The 21,856-nt window shown below is 25.3% G+C and overlaps 1 protein-coding gene across 1 annotated transcript; it reads right to left on the bottom strand.

Annotated features, from left to right (window-relative positions):
* Positions 1–3,847: 3,847 nt before the first annotated feature.
* Positions 3,848–20,828, bottom strand: LOC145848634 (tRNA endonuclease ANKZF1-like). The gene is made up of 10 exons (XM_082953977.1): positions 20,501–20,828; positions 18,184–18,416; positions 16,545–16,680; positions 16,331–16,469; positions 16,029–16,205; positions 12,282–12,457; positions 9,726–10,036; positions 8,729–8,840; positions 5,897–6,052; positions 3,848–4,309 (listed from the first exon to the last, which is right to left on the bottom strand). Exons 1-10 carry the CDS (start codon positions 20,705–20,707, stop codon positions 4,133–4,135), a joined length of 1,824 nt encoding a protein of 607 aa, XP_082810103.1. The 5' UTR covers positions 20,708–20,828; the 3' UTR covers positions 3,848–4,132.
* Between the last annotated feature and the right edge of the window lie 1,028 nt (positions 20,829–21,856).

The following is a 21,856-nucleotide window of genomic DNA, read 5'->3' as shown; positions in this document are numbered from 1 at the left end:
TTTTAGTTAAAGACAAAAGTGCGTTCTCTAATATGAAAAAAAAAATTTTTAATTAGCTTTTAAGATAAGGAAAATAATTGACATTAAAGTTTTATGTTTTTTGAAAAACTAATAAATTTGCCTATAAAATTAACTTTATGCTCGTTGATTATTATAAAGATTTTTAATGTAGCAAAACGCTTTTAAACAATAAGAGTTAATAAAATTAAACATTAATAGAATACTAACCGTTTTATTTTTTTTTAAGCATCTATGAGTTTTGCTCACTTTAGTTTTTCTTTTGATGACTAAGGGTGGAAGAAGTTTTAAATTATGTAACAAAATAGAACTAGGAGAGTACAAAAATGTTCGTTTTATTAACAACAAAATGGTCAATAAGATATCAAGGTTGAATGTTTTTAAGTGTAGAAAGATTTTTTGAAAAAAACTTTAATTTAGTTTCTGCGCGAAAAAAAAATCATGTACCCCAAATTAAGTTTCATGCACCCTAAAAGTCTCGTGCACTCAAAAAAAATTTCATGTACACTAGTATGCACCAGTGTACACCGTACCGATCCCTGCCCTAGTTTACTGTCCAACACATTTGTTCGGAATAAGACGTTAAATGGTATCTGTGGTATGCAACTCGATAATCAAAAGGTTCTTCGTGCACCATGTCTTAGAAGAAAATATTTTGAGCGTTGTTTCTCTTTCTCGTTCAATTAACTGTAATACATCTAATCAGGACACTTTACTGAACTCCTTTAGACATTTCATATTTAATAAAATGTAATTTAAGGTTTGGAGCTTCCATATTTCACCTGTAATGATGATAGCTCTTAGGTTAAAAATTATGCATGCTGTGTTAATAATCCGGATGTTTTCTAGTATAATTTATTGTACTTAATCAAGTACAATAGTTATTATTTTTTTTAGTAAAAAAGTTAGTCTGAGTAATTAAAAGTTATAATTAACTTTAAGTAATAATAAAGTATATATAGTTTCTCAATCTGTTTTTGTTACAAATCTCATTTAGTCTAATAATTGCAAAAAGAAAGCAAACTAAACTTAAAAAAAAAGTACGTAACAAAGAAGCAAAAACAAGGCGTTTAAATGGCGTTCGTGTAGTCGTGTTTATAAAATATAACTTTGTTACAGCACAACTGTTTAAATAAGTTTTTTAAAATAAATTTGTTTTAAGTTTATTTTTTACTGTTTGTTAGCCATGATGAATTAATCACTTACTGTGGTATATAGAAGCTCGTGGTTTTTATTTTCTTAAATAAACTATCTAGATCACTTAGACAGATTTGGTTATAAACAATTTTAACTATATTTGTCCTAGACAAGGTATTAAACTGTATCCGTGGTGTATGACGCGATAACCGAAAAGTTTTTTCGTACAACAAGTCCTTAAAAAAACTTATTGGTGCTTCTTTTTTTGTTGTCCAATAAACAAAGAATATATATATATATAAGTAGCCGTAAGTTGAAAATCGTTTTTGGTTAAATTGAAAAGTATAATGTAAGTTAAAACTAAAAGACAGAGTATAAAACGTATTAAACAGATGGACAAGACGTTACACTAGAAGTAAGAAACATTTTGCCGCCCGCAGATCGGATCTAGTCCAAATTTATAAATCTATTGCCCGCGATTTATTTTTTAGATTAAAAACAACTTATTTAAATCAAAGAAAATTGCGCTTTTAAGTAAAAAGTTTCTATGAAATGTACTTTTAGTTTGACTTTTCATTACAAAGATGATTACTAAACTATCATTAATCTTGTAACTTTGAATTCTATAATTTTATAAGTTTAACAGTGTATACTTTTTTCATTAGCGGCCTGAAAAAATTTTTTAGATTAAAAAATGCCTGTTCCTACACGATAGTCTAAACATCTAAAAAGCAAAGCTCGTCGGAAAATCAAAAAAAAAGTTTTGGTTCGCATATAACTTAACCGATTTTTAATTTAATTATGTTTTTTATTCAATGTTAATCCAAATGCTTAAAAAATAGAAGAGAAAACAGAAGAATAAATTAATTTTCTAAAGGTAACTTCTTTTTGAACTAATTAAAACAAAATAATAACTTATTTTAGATAAATTATGTGCTTTATCCTCTAACAAAAACAATATTTAATTGAAGTTTTAAGATAAGGAACTATTCAATAAGTTAGAAATTACAATCTTATACATTTCAACTTTAATTTTTTCACATAAAATAAAAACTTTAAAAATCTAAAAAACGGTTTCCCGAACTTTTTTGATAGACCCCCTTTTCAAATATTTAAAAAAGCTATGGCCCCCTCAAAAATGATTTATCAAAAAAATATTATTTAAACCGCCTAAGGATTCATTTTTTTGCTCTTTATCATTAACTCCAGAATCTAGTATAAGTTTCAAATTATGACCTTGTAGATCCCCTTTTACGTCTTGTGGCTCTCTAAACGTTTCCATAATATGTAGTATAAGTTTTAAATCTACCATTAAAAACGTCTAAGAAATTTTTTGCTTTTCATCAGTAACTCCAGAATACCTAGTATAAGTTTTAAGTTATGTCCTCATGGCCCCCAAGCGGCCACTTGACCCAGTTTGGGAAACCCTGGTCTAGATAAAAATAATGTTTGTTATCCTCTTAAATGCATAACAGCTTTAAAGCTCTACATTTTCAAGTAAAAATAATCAATTTTTTTGTTATAAAACACATTACTTGATATATTATCAAAAAATTTCCAGCAGAAGGAGAAGAAAAGTGAAATCTACGGATTGTTCAGGAAAACCTAGTGATTTTAGAGAAATTACAAAAGTTAATGAAATTTTGGCAAGTGAGAACCCTGTACTTAAATTTTTTTAAGAAAAATGTATTATTGGTTAAAAAAAAATAATAATTTTACAAATAATTACTTGTCTATACACAAATAACCTAGTATATATTCAACTTATTTCTGTTTTAAGTTGTCGCATAGAATATAAATATTTTATAAATATAAAACTGTTACATAAAGTTTGATATCTTTGTTGTTAAAGATTTATTTTGATTTAGTTCAAAAATATGCTACATTATATTTTAAATTTTCAAAAGATCTACAAAACCAGTTTAAAAAATCATCTCCTAAATACAGTTCGGCGCGATTTGGGCAAATTGTTGATACTTTAATACGGTTAAATCACTTTTATTTTAAAATGTTAATGTCTTGTTTTGATACAGTTTTTTTGAATATATACTTTTAATTCGATGTAAAATTATTTGCATGATTTCAATGGTTACATTAGCCCTATATATAAAGTTTAATCGTAGATATTTGTTATGTAATGAGGAGAGCAGAATTCTCTGCAACAGCTGCAAAACATTTTAATTTTTTTTCAAAATCTATTTGTTGCATGCCACTATTCTGTTTATTAAAATATTATGGCACCTTGAGAAGAGCTTTTTAGTGTCATGGACATAAAACTGTATGAAATTGAACGCCAAAAGTAACTTTTCTTAAGGTTATGTTTATTTTACTTATGTTTTTATTAACTTAAGTGTGTTCAGCGGTTAATATATAGTTTATTTGTGTAAATAGTCTAGTAAACAAAATTTCTAATAAAGTTTTCTTATTGAATTTTAAAATTATCTATAGATAGACACGCTTAAAAAATCGGAACTTTGAATCCTTCAATTATTAATTTATATTAAAAAAGCGTCTATAGTGTCTAGTACACCAAAATAATTTTCAAATTTTTTTTAATTCAAACATTTTTACGCACTTATTAAACCTGTACCAAAGTAACTTTGTAGTTTTGTTGAATAACAAAAATTCAGCTCTTTTAGTTACCATCACAATAATAGTTAAAAATAGTTAGCTATAGTTTTATTTTGAAAATTTATTTACATCTCTATAAAACCAAGCTTAAAACCAAACAAATAATTTTTATCGTTCAGTAAATTTAAATTTAATAAAAAATCTTTCAACTGGGAGAAAAAATGTATGTGGATTTTACAAACTTAATTTTTTTTCTAAAAAACTTTTGAAAAAACGGATATATATATATATAAAGCACTAATTAAAAATAAACAGTATTTATACCATTACCATCAAGAGTAAAAACAGAAACACTATTAGCTGTAAATAGTTTCATTAGCTAAATTTCTAAAATAGCACTTTAATGCTATCTATTAGAAATTCTGTGACCCTTAACACACTTTGTAGAACACAACTTAAATGTAGAATATTTGAAAGGAATTTTATCAATCAAGCTAATACCGCACTTGTCACATATATCATCAATCGAAGTGGAAATCTGTATAGCTTCTCTTTGCATTCTAGACCCGTTCGCATCCACTATCTATATAATATTTTTTTAATACTAATTTTATCGTGTATAGTTAGATTTTAAAACAAAACTCTAAGCTATATGCATAAACATTTTGAGAAAAAAAGTACATTTTTTGAATTGTTTTATTTATCAACAAACTGTAAAAATAGTTTCATTAAATATTGGCAAACAAAAAAACAAAAGCTTTTATAAAGTTTATCGCCATTTTTTGACTTTAGTACCCATCAGTCAATTAGAGACAGAGTTACTTAACAAAATTAGGCCTAAAATGTATTGCAGATATGCTGAAGACACTTTTTGCTTTTTAGAAAAAAAGAACAAATATATCAGTTTGATGAAAAACTTAACAAAATGCACAAAGATATAAAATTTGTCATTAAAACTTGCCAAGAAGGCAAACTACCATATCTTGATACACAGGTGGCAATAAAAAACAACAAGATCATAACATCAATCTACAGAAAACCAACAAGCACGGGCGTGCTTATGAACCTTAACTCGTGTGTACCGCAGGCGTGGAAGAGAAATTTAGTTAAAAGCAAAAATTAGAAACAAAAACCTCGTCTCAGAAGATCTACAAAATAACGAGTGGCAAAAAGTTAAAGGACTTTTGATAAAAAACTCTTTCCCGACCAAGTTTATCGATGACCAGATACAAAAGAAAAACAATTTTGAGACAGAACTAACTGAAAATACAGATGATAACAAATATTATATTACAATACCATATGTTAAAAAGACCACAGAGAATTTCTCCAGAAACATAAAAGCTATGTTCAAAGATATCGGAGTAAAAGTACGTATTGCATATAATACAGAAAAAGTAGGGAAATATTTCTCCCTGAAAGGCTCAATAAGTCGTTTGTATCAAAGTTGCTTAGTCTACAAATTTACGTGTCCAGGTGATCTGAACAACCAATATATTGGTGAGACTGAAAGACAACTTTTCGTAAGAATTAAAGAACATGTGACTCCAACTAATAGTGCGGTATTTAAACATACAGAAAACTGTGCATTTTGTACTAATTGTAACAATATTTATAATTGTTTTGAAATTATTAAAACGTGCAGTTCGTATAATGATGTATTATCTACAGAAGCTTTACTAATTAAAAAAAATTCAACCAAATTTAAGTAATCAGCTTGGTCCTGATAAAGGATCAAGAGTAAATATTAATATATTTAAATAATCCATTTTGTTTTAATTAGTTTTTTGTTTATAAAAATTCCATTTTTGTTAATTACTTGTCGTTTTAATTGCTTGTGTTTTTACAAATGATTAAGTTTCGCTCTATTTATATTATGTTTAGTTAACTTGTGCAGGGTTGCCACAGATCAAGCTGAGAAAAATTTCCTGTTTTTTCTAAATCAAACTCTTCATTTAAACTTATTCTAAATTACATAATCTAAAACTTAAAACTATATAAAGCTTTCAAGCTTCAAATAAACGGTTACAGGTACTTTTTTAATCTAAATATTAAAAAAAAAAGCAACTCAAATAACTAAAAATTAATATTTAAAAAAATTACTAAATGCTAAAAAGAGCATAAGTCAAACTTGAACAGAAAGTGAATATTTTATTTTTAACTTTCTAACCTTCTCTTTTTCCTTTGTACAATATCCATCGCTTTTCTTTTCTTCACTTTGTTTGTTTCTTTTCTTCTCACGTTCTTTTTTTTTTCTGGCAGCCCTTTTTTCTCTTTTTTTATCAGCTTGTCTTTTTTCAGCTTCTGGACTTAATGGAAGAGGAATCTTAATATTGAAAAAATATTTCATAAAATTAAATAATCATGAAATATTTAAGATAATTTAGAGAAAAGCATCATTGGTAAGCCGAACTAACAAAGTTTCAAAAATATTAAGAGGTGCTAAAGCAATACATAAAATATTATATTTACCAATTCAAACTCCTTAAAGATAAATATAAACTTCAACATTTTATTTTCAGCTTTTCGTTTATAGTTATGTAACTAGGTATTTATAAGGGACTTTTAATAGTGCATAAATTAGGCGTCGACAGGCATTTGGTAGTCGTGGGCCAAATTTCTAAAACATAAACCTTTGCGGGCCGCAGTCAAAGTTACAAGCAACGTTTCCTTCTTTTTAATCTCCCATCAATTATGTTTATAAACTTTTATTTTGCTCTTCATTTCAGTTTACTTAATATCTTGTGTAGTTTTTAAATTATGTATTAAAAATATACCTGCTCAGGGCTGCATTTAAACTTTCGCGAGTCACTGTATTACCTTTCACGTGCCGCATACTTACAAATCCCTGGCCTAAATGAATGCAAATAACAAAATAAAAAAGCATATTTTTCCAAACATATTAACGCTTGAACAAGTTTTTTAAACATTAAATCATCCAGGGGTTTAAGTTGATATATTTTTACTCATCTACTTAAAACAAAACAGTTTCTAAAAGTTAATATAAAATGAAAGTTCTAACTAATTACCTAATGTTTTGAATTCCGACAACTTAAATTACAAAGTTTCAAAACACGAAATTTTATGTTCTAATAATTTAAATCATAAACAAAAAAAAATTTTTTAGTCTAAATAAAAGGGTGACTTTAAATGTTGGACAAAATTGAAGGACTTCTTCAACTATATGCAGTTTTTTACCGATACGCTTTAGTAGTTTTTTTTCGTAAAACTGTAACAGTTAAAGTAAAAATAAGATTATGGATTGTGGTAAGGCGTTTGAATGAGGGTAAAAATAAGGTTACAATAAAATTAGTGATAATTACAATAAAATAATAGTAATTAAGCGCATGCTTCAAATTTGTCCAGCACTTTAAAGCCGTCCTTTTATTGAGACTAAGCAGAAATTTTTTTTTTCCATGTTTTAAATTATCGGAACTTAAAGTTTTATAATTTAAAATTTTGTTATTTAAATTGTCAGAATTCGTATTATTATGTTTTTTTGAAACTTATATACTTAAATTTAAAGCACTTAAGCTGCCCTATAAATTTGTCCAAGACTTTGAAAGCGGTCTTAATAAGACACTTAATCTTATCTATAAACTTTCATCTATTAAAATAAATGTTTCTATGTGTAATCTTTTAGAGCTTGTCTAGTCAGTTACGGTAAAGGTTTAACTTTGGTCAGTGAATTACAGAAACTTTATTAACATTTTACTACTAAACTGTGAAACAAAGTTACACAACATTAACGCTGTATAAATAAATTGAATTAATATTTTTTATCGAACAAAAATAACCAAAATAAAAAGTAAAAATTAATATTTGTAGATATAAATGTTCAAAATATAGATTTAATTGTTTACTAACAAAAGATCCTAGTGAAACAAGTTCACTGGAATATAAATAAAAACAAATTATACAGTAATGATTACTGTATAATTTGTTTTTATTTATTTGAAGATATAACTATTCAAAACATACATTTAAGCGTTTGTTAACAAAAGATTCTAGCGAAACAAGTTCACTGGAATATATGATATAACTTGTTATTAATATTTGTAGATATATGAATTTCCATGTTTATAATTTGAAATATCTAAATTGAATTATTGTAATTAAGATGTCGGAACTTGAAAATTCATAATTTGATATATAATAAATTTTCTTGAGATGACCGTCGCTTTTGTAAATAACGTTTTAACTAAGCTAAATTTCATGCATAAGACACAACAGAAAATATAAAAAAATAAAATTTCACAAAAAATAATGCACTTCGCAATTTTATAACAAAGAACAAATTTCCTCTAAATAACAAATGTTTGGTTGAGAGCTAATTTTATAAAGCGATGGTCATCTGAAAAAGAGATCATAAAAACTAATTAGGGTCACTACGCAGTATTTTCAAACAGAAATTGTATAAATACAACAGTGATTCTAAAACAAAGAATGCAAATGGCATATAACTTTAAAATCATAGTTATAAACTAAAAATAGAAGCATTAAATTTTAATTATACTAGAATATAATTCACCATATTTTAGAAATTAAAGACACATAAAATCTGTAGCATATGCAAGCTTGAAAAAAAAAGCGAAAGCGAAGGATTAAAAGACTCAATATTAACAAACGTTTTGAAATATCCTTATTATTACCACACTTTTAATTTATTTATACTGAGAGTGTACCCATGTTTTTTACAAATCATTTGCCACCATTGCTGAAAGATCAAGGTTAAAAAAACTTCAAGCTAGATCGATTTATTGCAGTTTAACTTATATGCACTGTCAGTGTTTCTTATGTCTAATTTGTTTTGTATAGAAGTTTTATTTGTTACTGCTGCTGTTAGGTTTAAATTAAAAATATCTTCACTATACTAAATATCTCTAAGTTATCATATCAATATAAAAAATTAATGGTCAAACTGTAAGCATTTTAAATAAAGTTTCTTAAAATTTTCATAAACTTTTTTTTTTACAGTACAAGTACATATTAGTAAACAAACTTCTGCTAGCTTATAGTTGTATTTGTCAGGAAATTCACCTCTAAACTTTATGAATATATTTCGAGATGACTTACTAGGACACAAGTTATAGGGCAGTGATGAGCTTAAATTTCTGAAATATATCTTTTTAAGCTAGGATGTATATTTAAGTTTTTATTTTATAAACAAGTTAAACATAACATTAAGTAAATTAAGGGCATAGGGGGGGTCTGATATTTTTTTTTTACTAAAAATAACATTGGATCTTATATAAAATCTTAAAGTACAAACTACAAGCCAATTTTTATAGAACTAAGAAATTCTATTTAACTTTTGAGATATTGTAGTTTTTATAAAAATTTTCCGATACAAACGTATGGATTGCAGATTTTTTGGGGTCAATTTTCTCGGAAATTTTAAAAATCACTAAAAATCTATCTTCTTAATCATTTTTTGAGCTAGAAACCTCAAACTTTTAGGAAACATTCCTTTTATAGTTTAAAAAACTTTGAATGTTGGAAATTTAAAAATATCAAAAAATAAAGATTTAAGATAAAAAAAAAACAAAAAAAAAAAGTAGTTTTTTTTTAATAAAAAAATTATTTTTCAAAATTGAAAAAATTCCTGCATTCAATCTTTTTAAAATTAAATAATACACTTTCTGTAAAAATTTGAATAAGATTGCTTGAAAAATGAAGGAGGATATAGATTTTTAGTGAAATGGTCTTTTTTCGCGTTTTTAGTTTGCGCCTTCCATTAGGAACCTATTGCGGTCACCGACTTTGGTCGCTCATATCTATAAAAATACTTTGAATTTTTTCAAGCGGTTAAAAATGTCTGATAGCTCAGATAAAACTCTATAAAATAAGATCAACTTTTAAAAATCAAGGTGGACCCCCCTATGCCCTTAATCAAAAACTATATATACTAAGCTTAAAAACATTTATTGTTACTAACAAATATATAAGTTAAAGCATTGTTTATTTTCACTAGGCATAAGTATACAAGTATTGACAACCTTTTACAGGGATCAGATCCATGCTCAAGTAGACTTTTAATCATGTCATTATTACCACTTTTACTAACAACGTGGAGCAATGTATCACCCTGCGTATTTATGGCAGTTGATAATAATTGAGGAATACGGTTTTCAGCAACTTTACAAACAAGATTATTGGAGTTGTTTGTTTGTGAGATGAGATCGCTAAACTGCCCGAGTTTGTTACTATTGCAGCTAGTGTAAAGTAAAACTAAAAAGTCTTCTTCAACAGGAAGAATGTTTTCAAATAAGATTGAATTGTTCTGTGCTTGGTCACATTGAAACGATAGCTGTTATAAAGATAGTAAGTTCTTTAAAAATAGTGATACTTTATTTGATATTATTCAAAACATAAAAAAGTCATAAAATCTTTAAAGTTTTCTATTTGTATATAAACAATAATCATGAGTATGAATATACGGATAAAACTGTTTATAATTTTAACTTTAGAGACTTCTTTATTTAATTATACATTACATTATATTTATACTTACTTATACCGCTTTTATTTGAAATAAACAACACTAATTATTTGTTCGTTTGAACATAGATTTTTTGTAACATTTAAACTAATCTTATATTTATTTTTAAGTTAAACTTTGGACTGTTTTTCTTTTAATTTGAGCATTTAGTTTGATACAGGAACTAAATAATTTAAATTTTTCTATACCTTTTGATAACGTTACAATTTAAAAAGACTTCGAAAACCAAGGTAAACAAGTTTAATTCTACTAGAGTTAAAAAGTTACTTTAGATAGACTAAAACTTATATCTTAGCAACTAGTATATTGTTTACTTAGTTTTTATGTAAATGTTCAAAATATTAGGTTGCTAATATTTTTATTGAAAAAACCCAACCGTAAAAAAAATTGTTATAATATAAAAACAACAATTTGCAAAGTATGTACTTGCTTTATTGAACTCACGTACGTTTTTCTGTGTTAAACTAATAACTTAGTTCTAAAGGGTTTAAAAATTAAGTATAATCTAAAGAAAATAAGATAAAAAAAATGTTAGTGTATATACTTTTAATAAAAGTTATTTAAAACTACTAATAGTTTATAATGTTTACAATATATATTAGTAAAACACACTATAGTATTACTTTATTAAACTTTATTATACAAATAAAAACAAATTCATTAAATATAGTATAATAACTTTTTTATTATTAATTTGTTTTATTGTATGATTATTGACATCTTTAACTATAAATACTGCTTATATTTTATAGATTATTATTACACAACATAAGCTCTAACATATTAACACTTCTCCTTTAAGTATTTTTTATTTTGTAAACTTTGCACAGTAGTTTTTTAATACAGTTAATAAACTTAAAAACTATATAATTTTGTTGTTGTTATTATACTTCATCAACTTTTAAATAATAAAAAATTAGGAAAAAAAAGTAAAAAAAAATAAAGTATTAAATTTGAAAATATACGCCTACATTTAATTTATTTATTTAGGTAAGCCACAAAAAAAGATTTTATATTTCTATTTTGTTTTTAAAGTAATATTAAAAACAAAAATATTGATTTTTAATTGGATCATATAGACAACTTAGATAAAAATAGGAAAATTTTTCGACAACTAAGGAAATAAAAGACTTAGTAAAACATATCATATAACTAAAGATATTTTTTTATATGTTAGACTATAAATTATACGGTAACTTCGTTAAAAACGTTAAAAATTATTCAACTATAAAAACAATAAAGTTAAAGTATACGTTTGACTACATACTTAATTAACACGGTAAGTTGCAACTTTTAGAACTTTACTCATTTTATGAAAGTTATCTATATAATTCGAAAAAACAACAACCTTTTTATTTTATTTTATAAACAGCCCTCATACTTTAAGAGTCAACATAGAATTAAACAATAAAAAAATTAGAAAAAATAAATATAACATTTAAATAAACGAAGCTTCTTAAAAGCAAAGACTAGACGTCTTTCAAAGATTCTCTAACATAAAGGTGCTTTTGGTAACCTAGAAAAAAAAACACCATATACTTGTTGTTTGATGATGAATACCAACAATGTTCACGGTTTTTGGTAATGCAGACTTAAAACTAAAGGATAAGCCCAACAAACTCTATTTATGGTGAGTTCGTTACTTATAAAACAATCTTGAAACTGAATAAGTAATTAAGTTACAATTGAGCTTGAAAACTGATAAGACCTATCGTGAACCATTAAGAAGAGCTAATCGTGAATCATTAAAAAATAAAAATCAATTTTAAGTTGTTTTAAAATGTGCAGAAGTAGATTAATTGCCTGATATTGTAAGCGTAAATGCAAAAAAAAAAAAGACAAAACTATTATGCCAATCAAATACTAGCGTATTAAGTTACCTACGATATTGTAAACATATAGCTAAATTAAGCTCGAAACAATATTGTAATGTAAATTTAAATATGTTTTTTACAGTAAACCTTAAATAAAAGTATTTTTGGATAGCGTAAGCGTCATACAAGTCTTAACATAACTTAAGTAGTTGTATTACCTATTTTTTACAAAAACCAACATTTTTTTTGTGTTTTTCATGCAGGGTCTCATTGTTTTGTTTAAAATTTTCATCATCATTAAAGATTTTCTCGTTATTTTTATCAAGATTCTTAAAATTCTTGTCATTAAAATACTGTATTGAACTTTTTGATAAACCTCGTTCTTTAATTTTTCGGTGATGGTCGTTTTCCAAACCTAAAATTTTAAGATTTGAGGAAACAAACTTTGTACTGTATTTAAATATTACTCAAGACTTGAGTTTTTTTTTATAAAGGGTGGCCACTGTTTTTTCAATTTATTTTAGGTTTTTTAGATACAAAAGTTTTCTTGAATCTTTTAGCTGAAAGTTAAATTTAAGGCAAAATTGTATCAAGAAGTATACAGTCACTGAAACGAAATTGTAATACTATTTTATATGTGTTTTACAGCAATAAACAATAAATAATTTTTTACTGTTACTTATTATCTAATCTAAATTTCACAATTACTATATAATGACTATTCAATATTCTACATTTTTTTTAAGTATCAAATTACATTTATCAAGTTTTTTTTTTGCCTAGATTTTCAATTTTCAGAACATTCTAGGTAATTCAAAATTTCCAGGTAAATGACCTACCTGATTATAGTTTTAAATAAGTAAAGTCTATATGCAGAGACTAATAAAATGAATTTATTCATAAAAAAAACTATGAAATAAACTATTCAAGCCAGTGTAAAACGAAAATATTAAAGACATTAACTTCTAGGTATACAAAAAGTTGCCAATCAATAGTCAAAAAAACACTTTAAACTTCTTATAAATTTTTTTTTTAATTATTTTATACTAAGAAATCGGTGAAATAATTAGTTCTTAGTAGATGGAATATGCATGGTTGCCACTGATCAAGCTGAGGAAAATTTCCTGACTTTTTACCAAAATTTTCCTGACTTTTCTAAATCAAACTCTTAAATTAAACTTATTTTAAAATACATAATCTAACACTTAAAACTATATAAAACTTTCAGTCTAATTTTATGACAGGTTAAAAACAACAGTTTTTTGCTGAATTCTATCATCAAAATTCCAGTACATCTATTGAACCATCTGTGTATGAATGATGTTTGTAATAAACTGCTCTATCAGCAAAATTGTATTATTACCTAATAAACACAGCTTGTGTGAAAAAACACACAATTTTTTAGCATCTCCTAGCATAAATGTATCTAGATAAACAAACGACATTTAAGGAAATTTTACAATTAAAACCTTAAATTAATAACGGACTTTCACAACTTAAATTTTAAAACAATAATGAACTTGTACAGTTAAGGCCATAGGGGGGGGGGGGGGGTCCGACTTTGTTTTTTACAAAAAATAACTTTGGATTTTATATGAAAGCTTTAAATACAAACTACAAGCCTGTTTTTATAGAATTCAAAAATATAATTTAACTTTTGAGATATTCTATTTTTTGTAAAAAGTTTGACCGCAAATTTTTCAGGGTCAATTTTCTCGGAAATTTAAAAATTCACTAAAAACCTATCTCCTCCTTTATTTTTTGACCTAGAGATTTCAAATTTTCAGGAAATGTTCCTTTTAATATTTTGAAGAATCTGAATGTTGGAATTTTTGAAATTTTGAAAAATAAAAATTTTATCCACAAAAAACTAAAAAAAATGGTAGTTTTTTGACAATAATTTTTTTTTACTTAAAATTAAAAAAAAATAATACAATAGATCTCTTTAAAGTTTAATGATACACATTCTGTAAAAATTTGAGAAAGATTACTCAAAAAATGAAGGAGGAGATAGATTTTAAGTGAAATAGTCTTTTTTCGCATTTTTAGTTTTCGCCTTCCATAAGGAACCTATTAAACGCCCTTTCTTTGATCGCTTATATCTCGAAAGTTACTTTGAGTTTTTTTAAGCGGTTAAAAGTGTCTGATAGCTCAGATTAAATTCTACAAAATAAGATCAAGTTGTAAAAAACAAAGTGGACCCCCCTATGGCCTTAAAACATTAAAAAATTAAAGAACTTAATCAAATACTGTTCTTTTAAATGTATGTACTAAAATTTATTTTCTCCGTTTTTTTTTATTAGCACTTCAACCTATTCATCTAATAAAGATATGGTTTCCTTCATCTGAACTGCATTCCGCTTCATTTTCTTGGCAGTTAAAATCATTTGCCTCATTTTATTTATATCGCTCTCATCTGCTTCCCCTACATTTGTTGAAGAGAATCTCTTCTTCAAATCAAGCCACAACTTGTTGGCTTCATTTCTTTCTTTTTTTGGCACTCATTTATTTTTAATTTCATTTATAAAATATTTCCTCTTATCATTTAGTAAAAAATTTGTAACAAAAAAATATACTCTTATTTACTTTAAAAACTTAAGTAACTCTACAAAAAATACAAATAACAAGTAAACTTAATCTTGGCATATACCTCTCTTATAACTTATTTTATGAATTTAAACAACTTTGAAAAAATTATAAAGAGGTAAAGTATACACATTAACTTGTTACATAAAATACTAAACTAACTGCTTAGTTATAAAGAACTCAATTATTTAATTAAACAAAAAACACTTTGATTCAAAAATTATGCTAGATAAACTTTTGTGTATATATCACAGTTTCACTATGGAAGTGTCCTTGCTTCAATACTAAAAAGCCTACAAAATCTGCTTGTTCAAGTAGGGTACTTGTTCAATATGTTAATAGAAAATTTTTGCAGTTTTGTAAAGAATATTTTACTAATTTATATTAGATGAAGGCATTGGAAATAAAATTAAATATTTTGTATATTTATAGGAAATTTGGGAATTTTTTAATTAATTTTTACCATTTGAAGGCATTGGAAAACAAGGAATTTTGTAAATTTAAACTGACAAAATCTGACTTTTTTTAAATTTTATTAAGTTTACTGACTTTTCCTGACAATTTTTTAAAACCATCCATTTTTTCCTGACTTTTGTCATTTTTAAAAATTTTTCCTGACTTTTCCTGATTTCCTGACTTTTCCTGACCGAGTGGCAACCCTGAATATGATATGATTGTTTCTAATGAGACTGCTCCTAAATTTTTAACATTTTACAATACTTACTAAAAAAACTAAATACTCATAACATAAATGTGCATTACTTAAACCAAAATAATGAATTTATTCACATTAAAAGTTTTTAGAAGGCTTCGTTTATAGCAAAATCAGTAGACTTTTTTAAGTTGCGGGCCAGTTTTCAAAATTAACAAGAATGACTGTATCTAAATGTTTTTTTTTTTAACTTTAATGTTGTAAAAAAGTGTTGGACCATCAATTAGCCTTATAACTACTTGTTTTGATTATTATTTCAGACTTTTCAATGATTAAAGAATAATAAAAAATATTTTATCATCTACAATTAAAATAATTTTAATGTGATTTACTGATCACTTTTATTTTTGACTAATAATAATATTCGTTTCGTCACGGTTAGATTAATCTAACCTCATACGTGATAGTAAATAATTTTTAGAGATGCTACTAGATGTTTAATGAACCAACACAACTACTGCTTTTTGACTACTACTACAGCTAAGTCCATCAAATTTGTTTGGAAAATTTGAAACTATTAGAAACCAATAAATCTCAGTAAAAAAAAAGTTACTTGTCTTAAGTCTTAATACTTTGTAGCTTTATAAAATGCTTAAATGCGTGAAATGGCAGTTTTTTAGTATTTAATATATCAACTATATAAAGCAATATCTTGAAAATAGTAGTTAAAAAATTGAAGAAAAACTACTTTTTTGTAATTCATTGTTGGTATAAGGATCTGAATAAACTGGTTGCTTTTTCTTTTCTTTTCTTTTACGTACATTATTAATTGGACTTAAACTTCTTTGATATGTAGTTTCCCTATTATCCACCTTCATTTCTTTATTCCCACTATGCTTAAAAAGATTTAAAGCAGCTTCTTTATCTAAATAATTTTTACAATGACAAAAGCATAAAGTAATAGAAAAAATGTGTTTGTCCTTTACTATTTATCTAGTTAATATTTTTGTACAAAAAAAAATTTTTGTTTTAACTTCAACAAGCACATACCATACAAAGTGACCGAAAAAAGTTCTTTGTGTGTCCTAACTAATTCGCTAAACAATGGTTTTTTTGTTGTGAAAGGAATTTTTCGAACTCTGGGGTCTTTTTTTTTGAAAATTGGGTTCTTACCTCCAGTAAATATTTCCTATATATATTTTTTGTAATAAATCATTATAATTTATATATTTAAACAATACAACTTTCCATATGAAAAACATACTTTTTTATAAGGGGGAATTTTAATAAAAATAAGCGTGCATTTGTCAAGATAGGTTTCTTTCCAGCTACTTAAAAGTTCATAAATATCGGCAGCTTGTTTTGCTTCATTATGTCTTCTTAAATTTGCTCCAGCAGATCTAAAATATTAAACTTAAAAATAACTTTTTAAAATAAAAAACTAAAAGTTTTGAACAATAAAAATCTAAAAGTTTATTCCTTTTTTGATTGTAAACATATTCTACTTGTGAAAAAAAAGCTAAAAGCAAGCTAAAACTTTTTAAAAATATTGTAGAAATTAATGACTTAGGTTTTTTAACTAAGAACAGGATTATTTGATCATTTAGTATATTGAAAAAAAACTTAACTATATAAATACATGTTTTTATTAAATACCAGTGGTCTATGGTAAAACACCGGTAATACTAACTGTATATATTACGAATTATTTGTTGAATTAATTATTTGTTGAATTATTGTATTTGTTACGAATTAATATTTTGTTTTTAAAAAACCAAATAATGTAAACAAGGTTTGAAGGTAGTTGTATGATTATTCTATTGTAATTTAATATTTTTTTGTCCTTTGATAGAATTGGGAAAGCCTAACTGTTTTATTCTCTTCTTACAAATTCGAACCATTACCTCTATAAGGCTGCAGACACCTAGATTTTAACAAAGTAAACTAAATTATGAATTAATAGTATAAACTTTCTTTAAGGCATTGGGTAAGCGAAGTTTTTTACAAGTTGATCTTATTTTATAGAGATTTTACTAATCTTCAAGTTGCTTTTTACAGTTTTAAAATATACAAATTACTTTTTTAGATATGACAGGTCAAAGTCAGGCCGCATAATAGATTACCTATGGGAAGGGAAAAATAAAACAGCAAAAAAAGACAATTTTATTTAAAATCTATCTCTTTCTTCATTTTTCAAGCAATCTCCTTCAAACTTTCAGTTTAATCTTTATACAATAACAAAAAAACATTACTTTGGACTTAAAAATTTTTTTGGTAAAATTAAAGACTTTTTTTAAACTTTTGTCGTAAAATTTTAATTTTTTATATTATTAAAATTCATAAGTAACGTTTTTTTCTTATAATATAAGGAACATTTCCTTAAAATTTGAAGAAGATTGCTTGAAAAATGAAGGAGAAGATAGGTTTTTAGTGATTTTTTAAACTACTGAGAAAATTGACCGAAAAAATTTTCGTTCCATACGTTTGTATAGGAAACTTTTTAAAAAAAATAAAATATCTCAAAAGTTAAATGACATTTTTAAATTCTATAAAAACTGGCTTGTAGTTTTTATTTAAAGCTTTTATATAAATGCCAAAGTTAATTTTTATAAAAGAAGTGTCTATTTCTAGTTTAAAGTTAAGGTAAAAAACTGTGTTGAACATTATAAAAACAGTGAAAAGATACTGTAAAGCTACTTCAAATGTGTTTTGTAAAAAAAAATTTTTTTGATGATGACAAAAAAATGTCATCTATATGGTATATTTTTTGTGTCAAATCAAAATTTTTCTATTTCAACATGTAAGAATTGATTAAAATCCCAGGTTTTTTAGCCTAAATTTTCAAAATACAGGTTTTTCCAGGTTTTTAAGTTTTTTGGTAACCCTGTAGTTAGCTCATTTACTTTGCTTTGTTTTGTTTTCCTCCTTTTGCATTGTCGTTACAACTTTGTGCAGTTCCCCGTTTTGCTCTGACAACATAATGATGAAAAGCTTTGTGAACGACAACATTATCACCTTCAAAAACAGCAGCAGCAAAATTGTCTCCATTAAATAAAATCACTGTCCATACTTGACGAAATGCTGATGTAAGTAAATCTCGACTGATCGAAACAACTTCATGTTGGGTCTGATTGTTCTGTAAAAACTCAATTTGAAACTAAAAAGTTGTTTAAAATACTTACTGAATAAAACTTAATAACATTTAATGTATTTATACAACTTGTTTAATGTTTAGTATTATACATTGTATATAATTCTAAATACACTGTACACATTTATTACATACATTACAAATTTATTACATATATTCTAAATACACTGTATACACTGTATACATTTCTAAATAACTTAACAAGTTAAGGTTATACGCACTACTACTTTTATCGACTTATTTATTATGATTATTTACTCTATTTATTTTTGATTTTTTAACTTCAACCAACAATAAGCTCGATTACGATTTTTATTACTATTTTTATTTTGATTTTACATTTTAAAGTATTATAAAACATTAAATCAAACACATCAAAGTTTAACAATATAATTTCATTTAGTCCTTTGTCTTTGATTTTATTTCATATATTTTCATTTTTTATTTTATTTCATTTAGTTTTTGCGAGTTTAAACTAGAGATACTAATAAGATTTAATATTTGAAAAACTTTTCAAAGACAGACTTTTAAAACAAAGTTTACCTTATATAAAACTTGATTTATAGTTACGTAATAATATCCTTTTTTAAACTTTTATATGCAAGAAAATTTTGAATTAATCAGTTCTAATTGCCTACTGAAGAAGAATTTGAAAGTATTTTAGGCAATATAACGAATACTAATAAATTTGTAGATTTTTTTGTTAAATAAAAAAAACTTTTTTATTTAAAACGATTGATAAAGACAAAAAAATCACGAAGAACATCACACAACCAAGGGAAGATTTGAGACACATAAAACTAAAATATTCTTACACTGTATATAAAAATGTCTAATAAGCTTGGAGAATTTCAAATTATTTCAAATAAATTTTGATTTATAAAACAGCAAATTTTACCTTAATTAATTTTTTTTAATACATTTTTGCAGCAAAAATATTAATAATTTTTAAATCTTTTCAAAGAATAACTTTTAAATCTTTCACACTTTATAATTTAAGCTTATTTCTTTAACTGTTTTACTAACCAAAAAAAATTTAATTCATTTAACATTTACCACTTGAGAATAAAACTATTACAGTTTTGAAAACGCTTGCGTAATAAAACAAAAAGTAAACTGAGTTACCTCTACATCAGGATTTCCAAAACTTTTTTTCAAACGGCCCCTTTAAAGAAATTAAAAGCTATGGCCCCCTCCAACAAGACTACACAAAAAACTACATTTAAAAACACTTAATCCTTTTTTTGCTCTGCATCTGCAACTCGAGAATATGTAGTGTAAGGATCAAAATTACTTATAAAACACCTAACACCTTTTGTTTCTTATCTTCGTCAGCAACTTGCGTATTTAAGTTAGGTCGCTCTTCCTCAATCAATATTGATTCCGGGCTGTAAAGTTCGCTTTTCTTAAATCGTTTGAAATTTTAAAATTTTGAACAATGTATTAAAATGATGTAAGAAAAGCGAACTTTACTGCCTGGAATCAATATTAATTGAGGAAGAGCGACCTAACTTAAATACGCAAGTAGCATTAAATGGTAAAACAAAATTATTAACAATCTATTAATAAACATACCTTTAGTTTTAATTTAATCATACGTCGTAATTTAAAGTTATTTTTTAAGTTACTCACTTAACAAACATTTTTTCAAAATTCATTTAAAATTTATCAGTTGACAAAGAAATCTTGTATGATTTTGAAAAGCTTTGTGTAATAAAATATAAAAACAAAATGAATAACTTATTCATATTAAGTTGCAAATGGTATATAAATACGTTAAATATGTTTTTTCATTAAAAAAAATTTTTGATGATGACAAATTTTTTTATTTATATGATAGGTTTTTTAAGTCAATTTGAAATTTCACTACTGAAAATGTGAAAATTGTTAAAATTTCAGGTTTTTTTCAAAGTTTCCCAAATCCCAGGTTTTTCCAGGATTTTATGCCTAAATTGTCAAATTCCAGGTAAAAAGGCAACCCTGCAAAAAGCTGGCTGAACTACTTTAAAGCATAGTTTAGTGGTAAAAAAAAACTATTTTTAATTATACAATATTTTAACCTGACTAACATTTTTGTTGTAGATCAACTTTTTGTAAAAACAAAAGCATTCTCCTTTTTTGTTAAAAAAATACAATTTAGGAAGTCTATTTCTAAACTGTTTATTAGATTTATTTATGTTTTCTTTTAAATTTGAGCTGCTTGATCTAATGGAATTTGAAATGGCTATACTTCTTGTATCTTCATCGCTTTCTGAACCATAGCTGTTTATATTCATTTCTGTGTGTTGTTAAAAATCATAACAACAAAAGGTAACAATGTAAACATAAATTTCTAGTTTAGTTACTTTACATTAAAATGTTTAAGAAATCTCTTGATACTTGTACATGTGTAACGAATGTATTTGTATTTTTTACTTACTTTTAATATATTAAACTTCTTTATCAAAAGCACATACAAAAAACATTAAATTTAATTACAAACATTTATGCATTAATAACATTAGTTTCCTTAACAGACTACGACTTAAGATGTTTTTATATAAAACTAGATATAAAAATTACAAAAAACACCTTAGTCTAACTAAACTAGTTTGAGCAATAAATACAACTAAATATTCTCTATACACAGTGTCAAATCATACAACTAAAACAACAATTAAAAGTCTATATTAGGTGCAAGCAACGTATGGCAAGTGGGGTGAAAATGACAGGCCTAACAATGTTCACAAAACTTAAGTAAAATTTGACAGGTTAAATGTTAAACTACTTCCTGCAAGAATAAAAATCTGGCTTGCTAAGTTAAATTATAAAACTTTAACTAGATATTCTAAGGTTAAAAATAAAGAGCAAAAACAATAACTTAGGTACAAATTATGGGAGATTCAAAATTTACACTAGATGTAGCAGTAAAAAAAAAGTCATATAGAATTGGTATTTTGTCAAAACCATTTGGATAATAGAGTGACTTCCATGAATTAATAAAAACAAGATTTATATATAATTCGCAAATCGGTCCAGGACACAGTCAATTGTTTTTACTAGTGATTTTTTCCCCTGCATCAGTAGTTACAAAAAACAAATAAACGATGGTTTAAAAATCTACAAATTTATTTCAATATTTTCTTCAAATTAATTTCGGACAACAGTCCTTCTTCAGTGTACTTTAAACTAGCAGAACTAAAACACACTCATGCAATAAAGTAAATAAAAGTTGAAAAATATATTATGTAGTAGTTTAAAACTATGTATAAAACCAAACTTTTAAAAGCTAGACGATTTTTTACATTATAATGATATTTTTGTATGTAAAAGTAAATCTAAATGAATATAAAAACAAACACTTTACCGATATAAACTTTAAACCACGAATAATAAAAACAGAAATATTCTAGCCCATTAACAACTAAATTTTCTATATATCTGGC

This window comes from Thalia democratica, unplaced genomic scaffold (genome assembly GCF_965202585.1).
Source record: "Thalia democratica unplaced genomic scaffold, ktThaDemo2.hap1.1 HAP1_SCAFFOLD_1584, whole genome shotgun sequence".
Taxonomy (NCBI): Eukaryota; Metazoa; Chordata; class Thaliacea; order Salpida; family Salpidae; genus Thalia; species Thalia democratica.
This window is presented reverse-complemented; position numbering and strand designations above follow the sequence as displayed.

Excerpts from the sequence above, each read along its gene's own strand:
- LOC145848634 (XM_082953977.1), bottom strand. The coding sequence starts at position 20,707 with ATGAATATAAACAGCTATGGTTCAGAAAGCGATGAAGATACAAGAAGT. Across the intron at positions 12,458-16,028 it reads CAACAATGAATTACAAAAAA|GTTTGGAAAACGACCATCAC; the intron begins GTAGTTTTTCTT and ends TTAAAATTTTAG. Across the intron at positions 4,310-5,896 it reads GTACAAAGGAAAAAGAGAAG|ATAGTGGATGCGAACGGGTC; the intron begins GTTAGAAAGTTA and ends AATATTATATAG.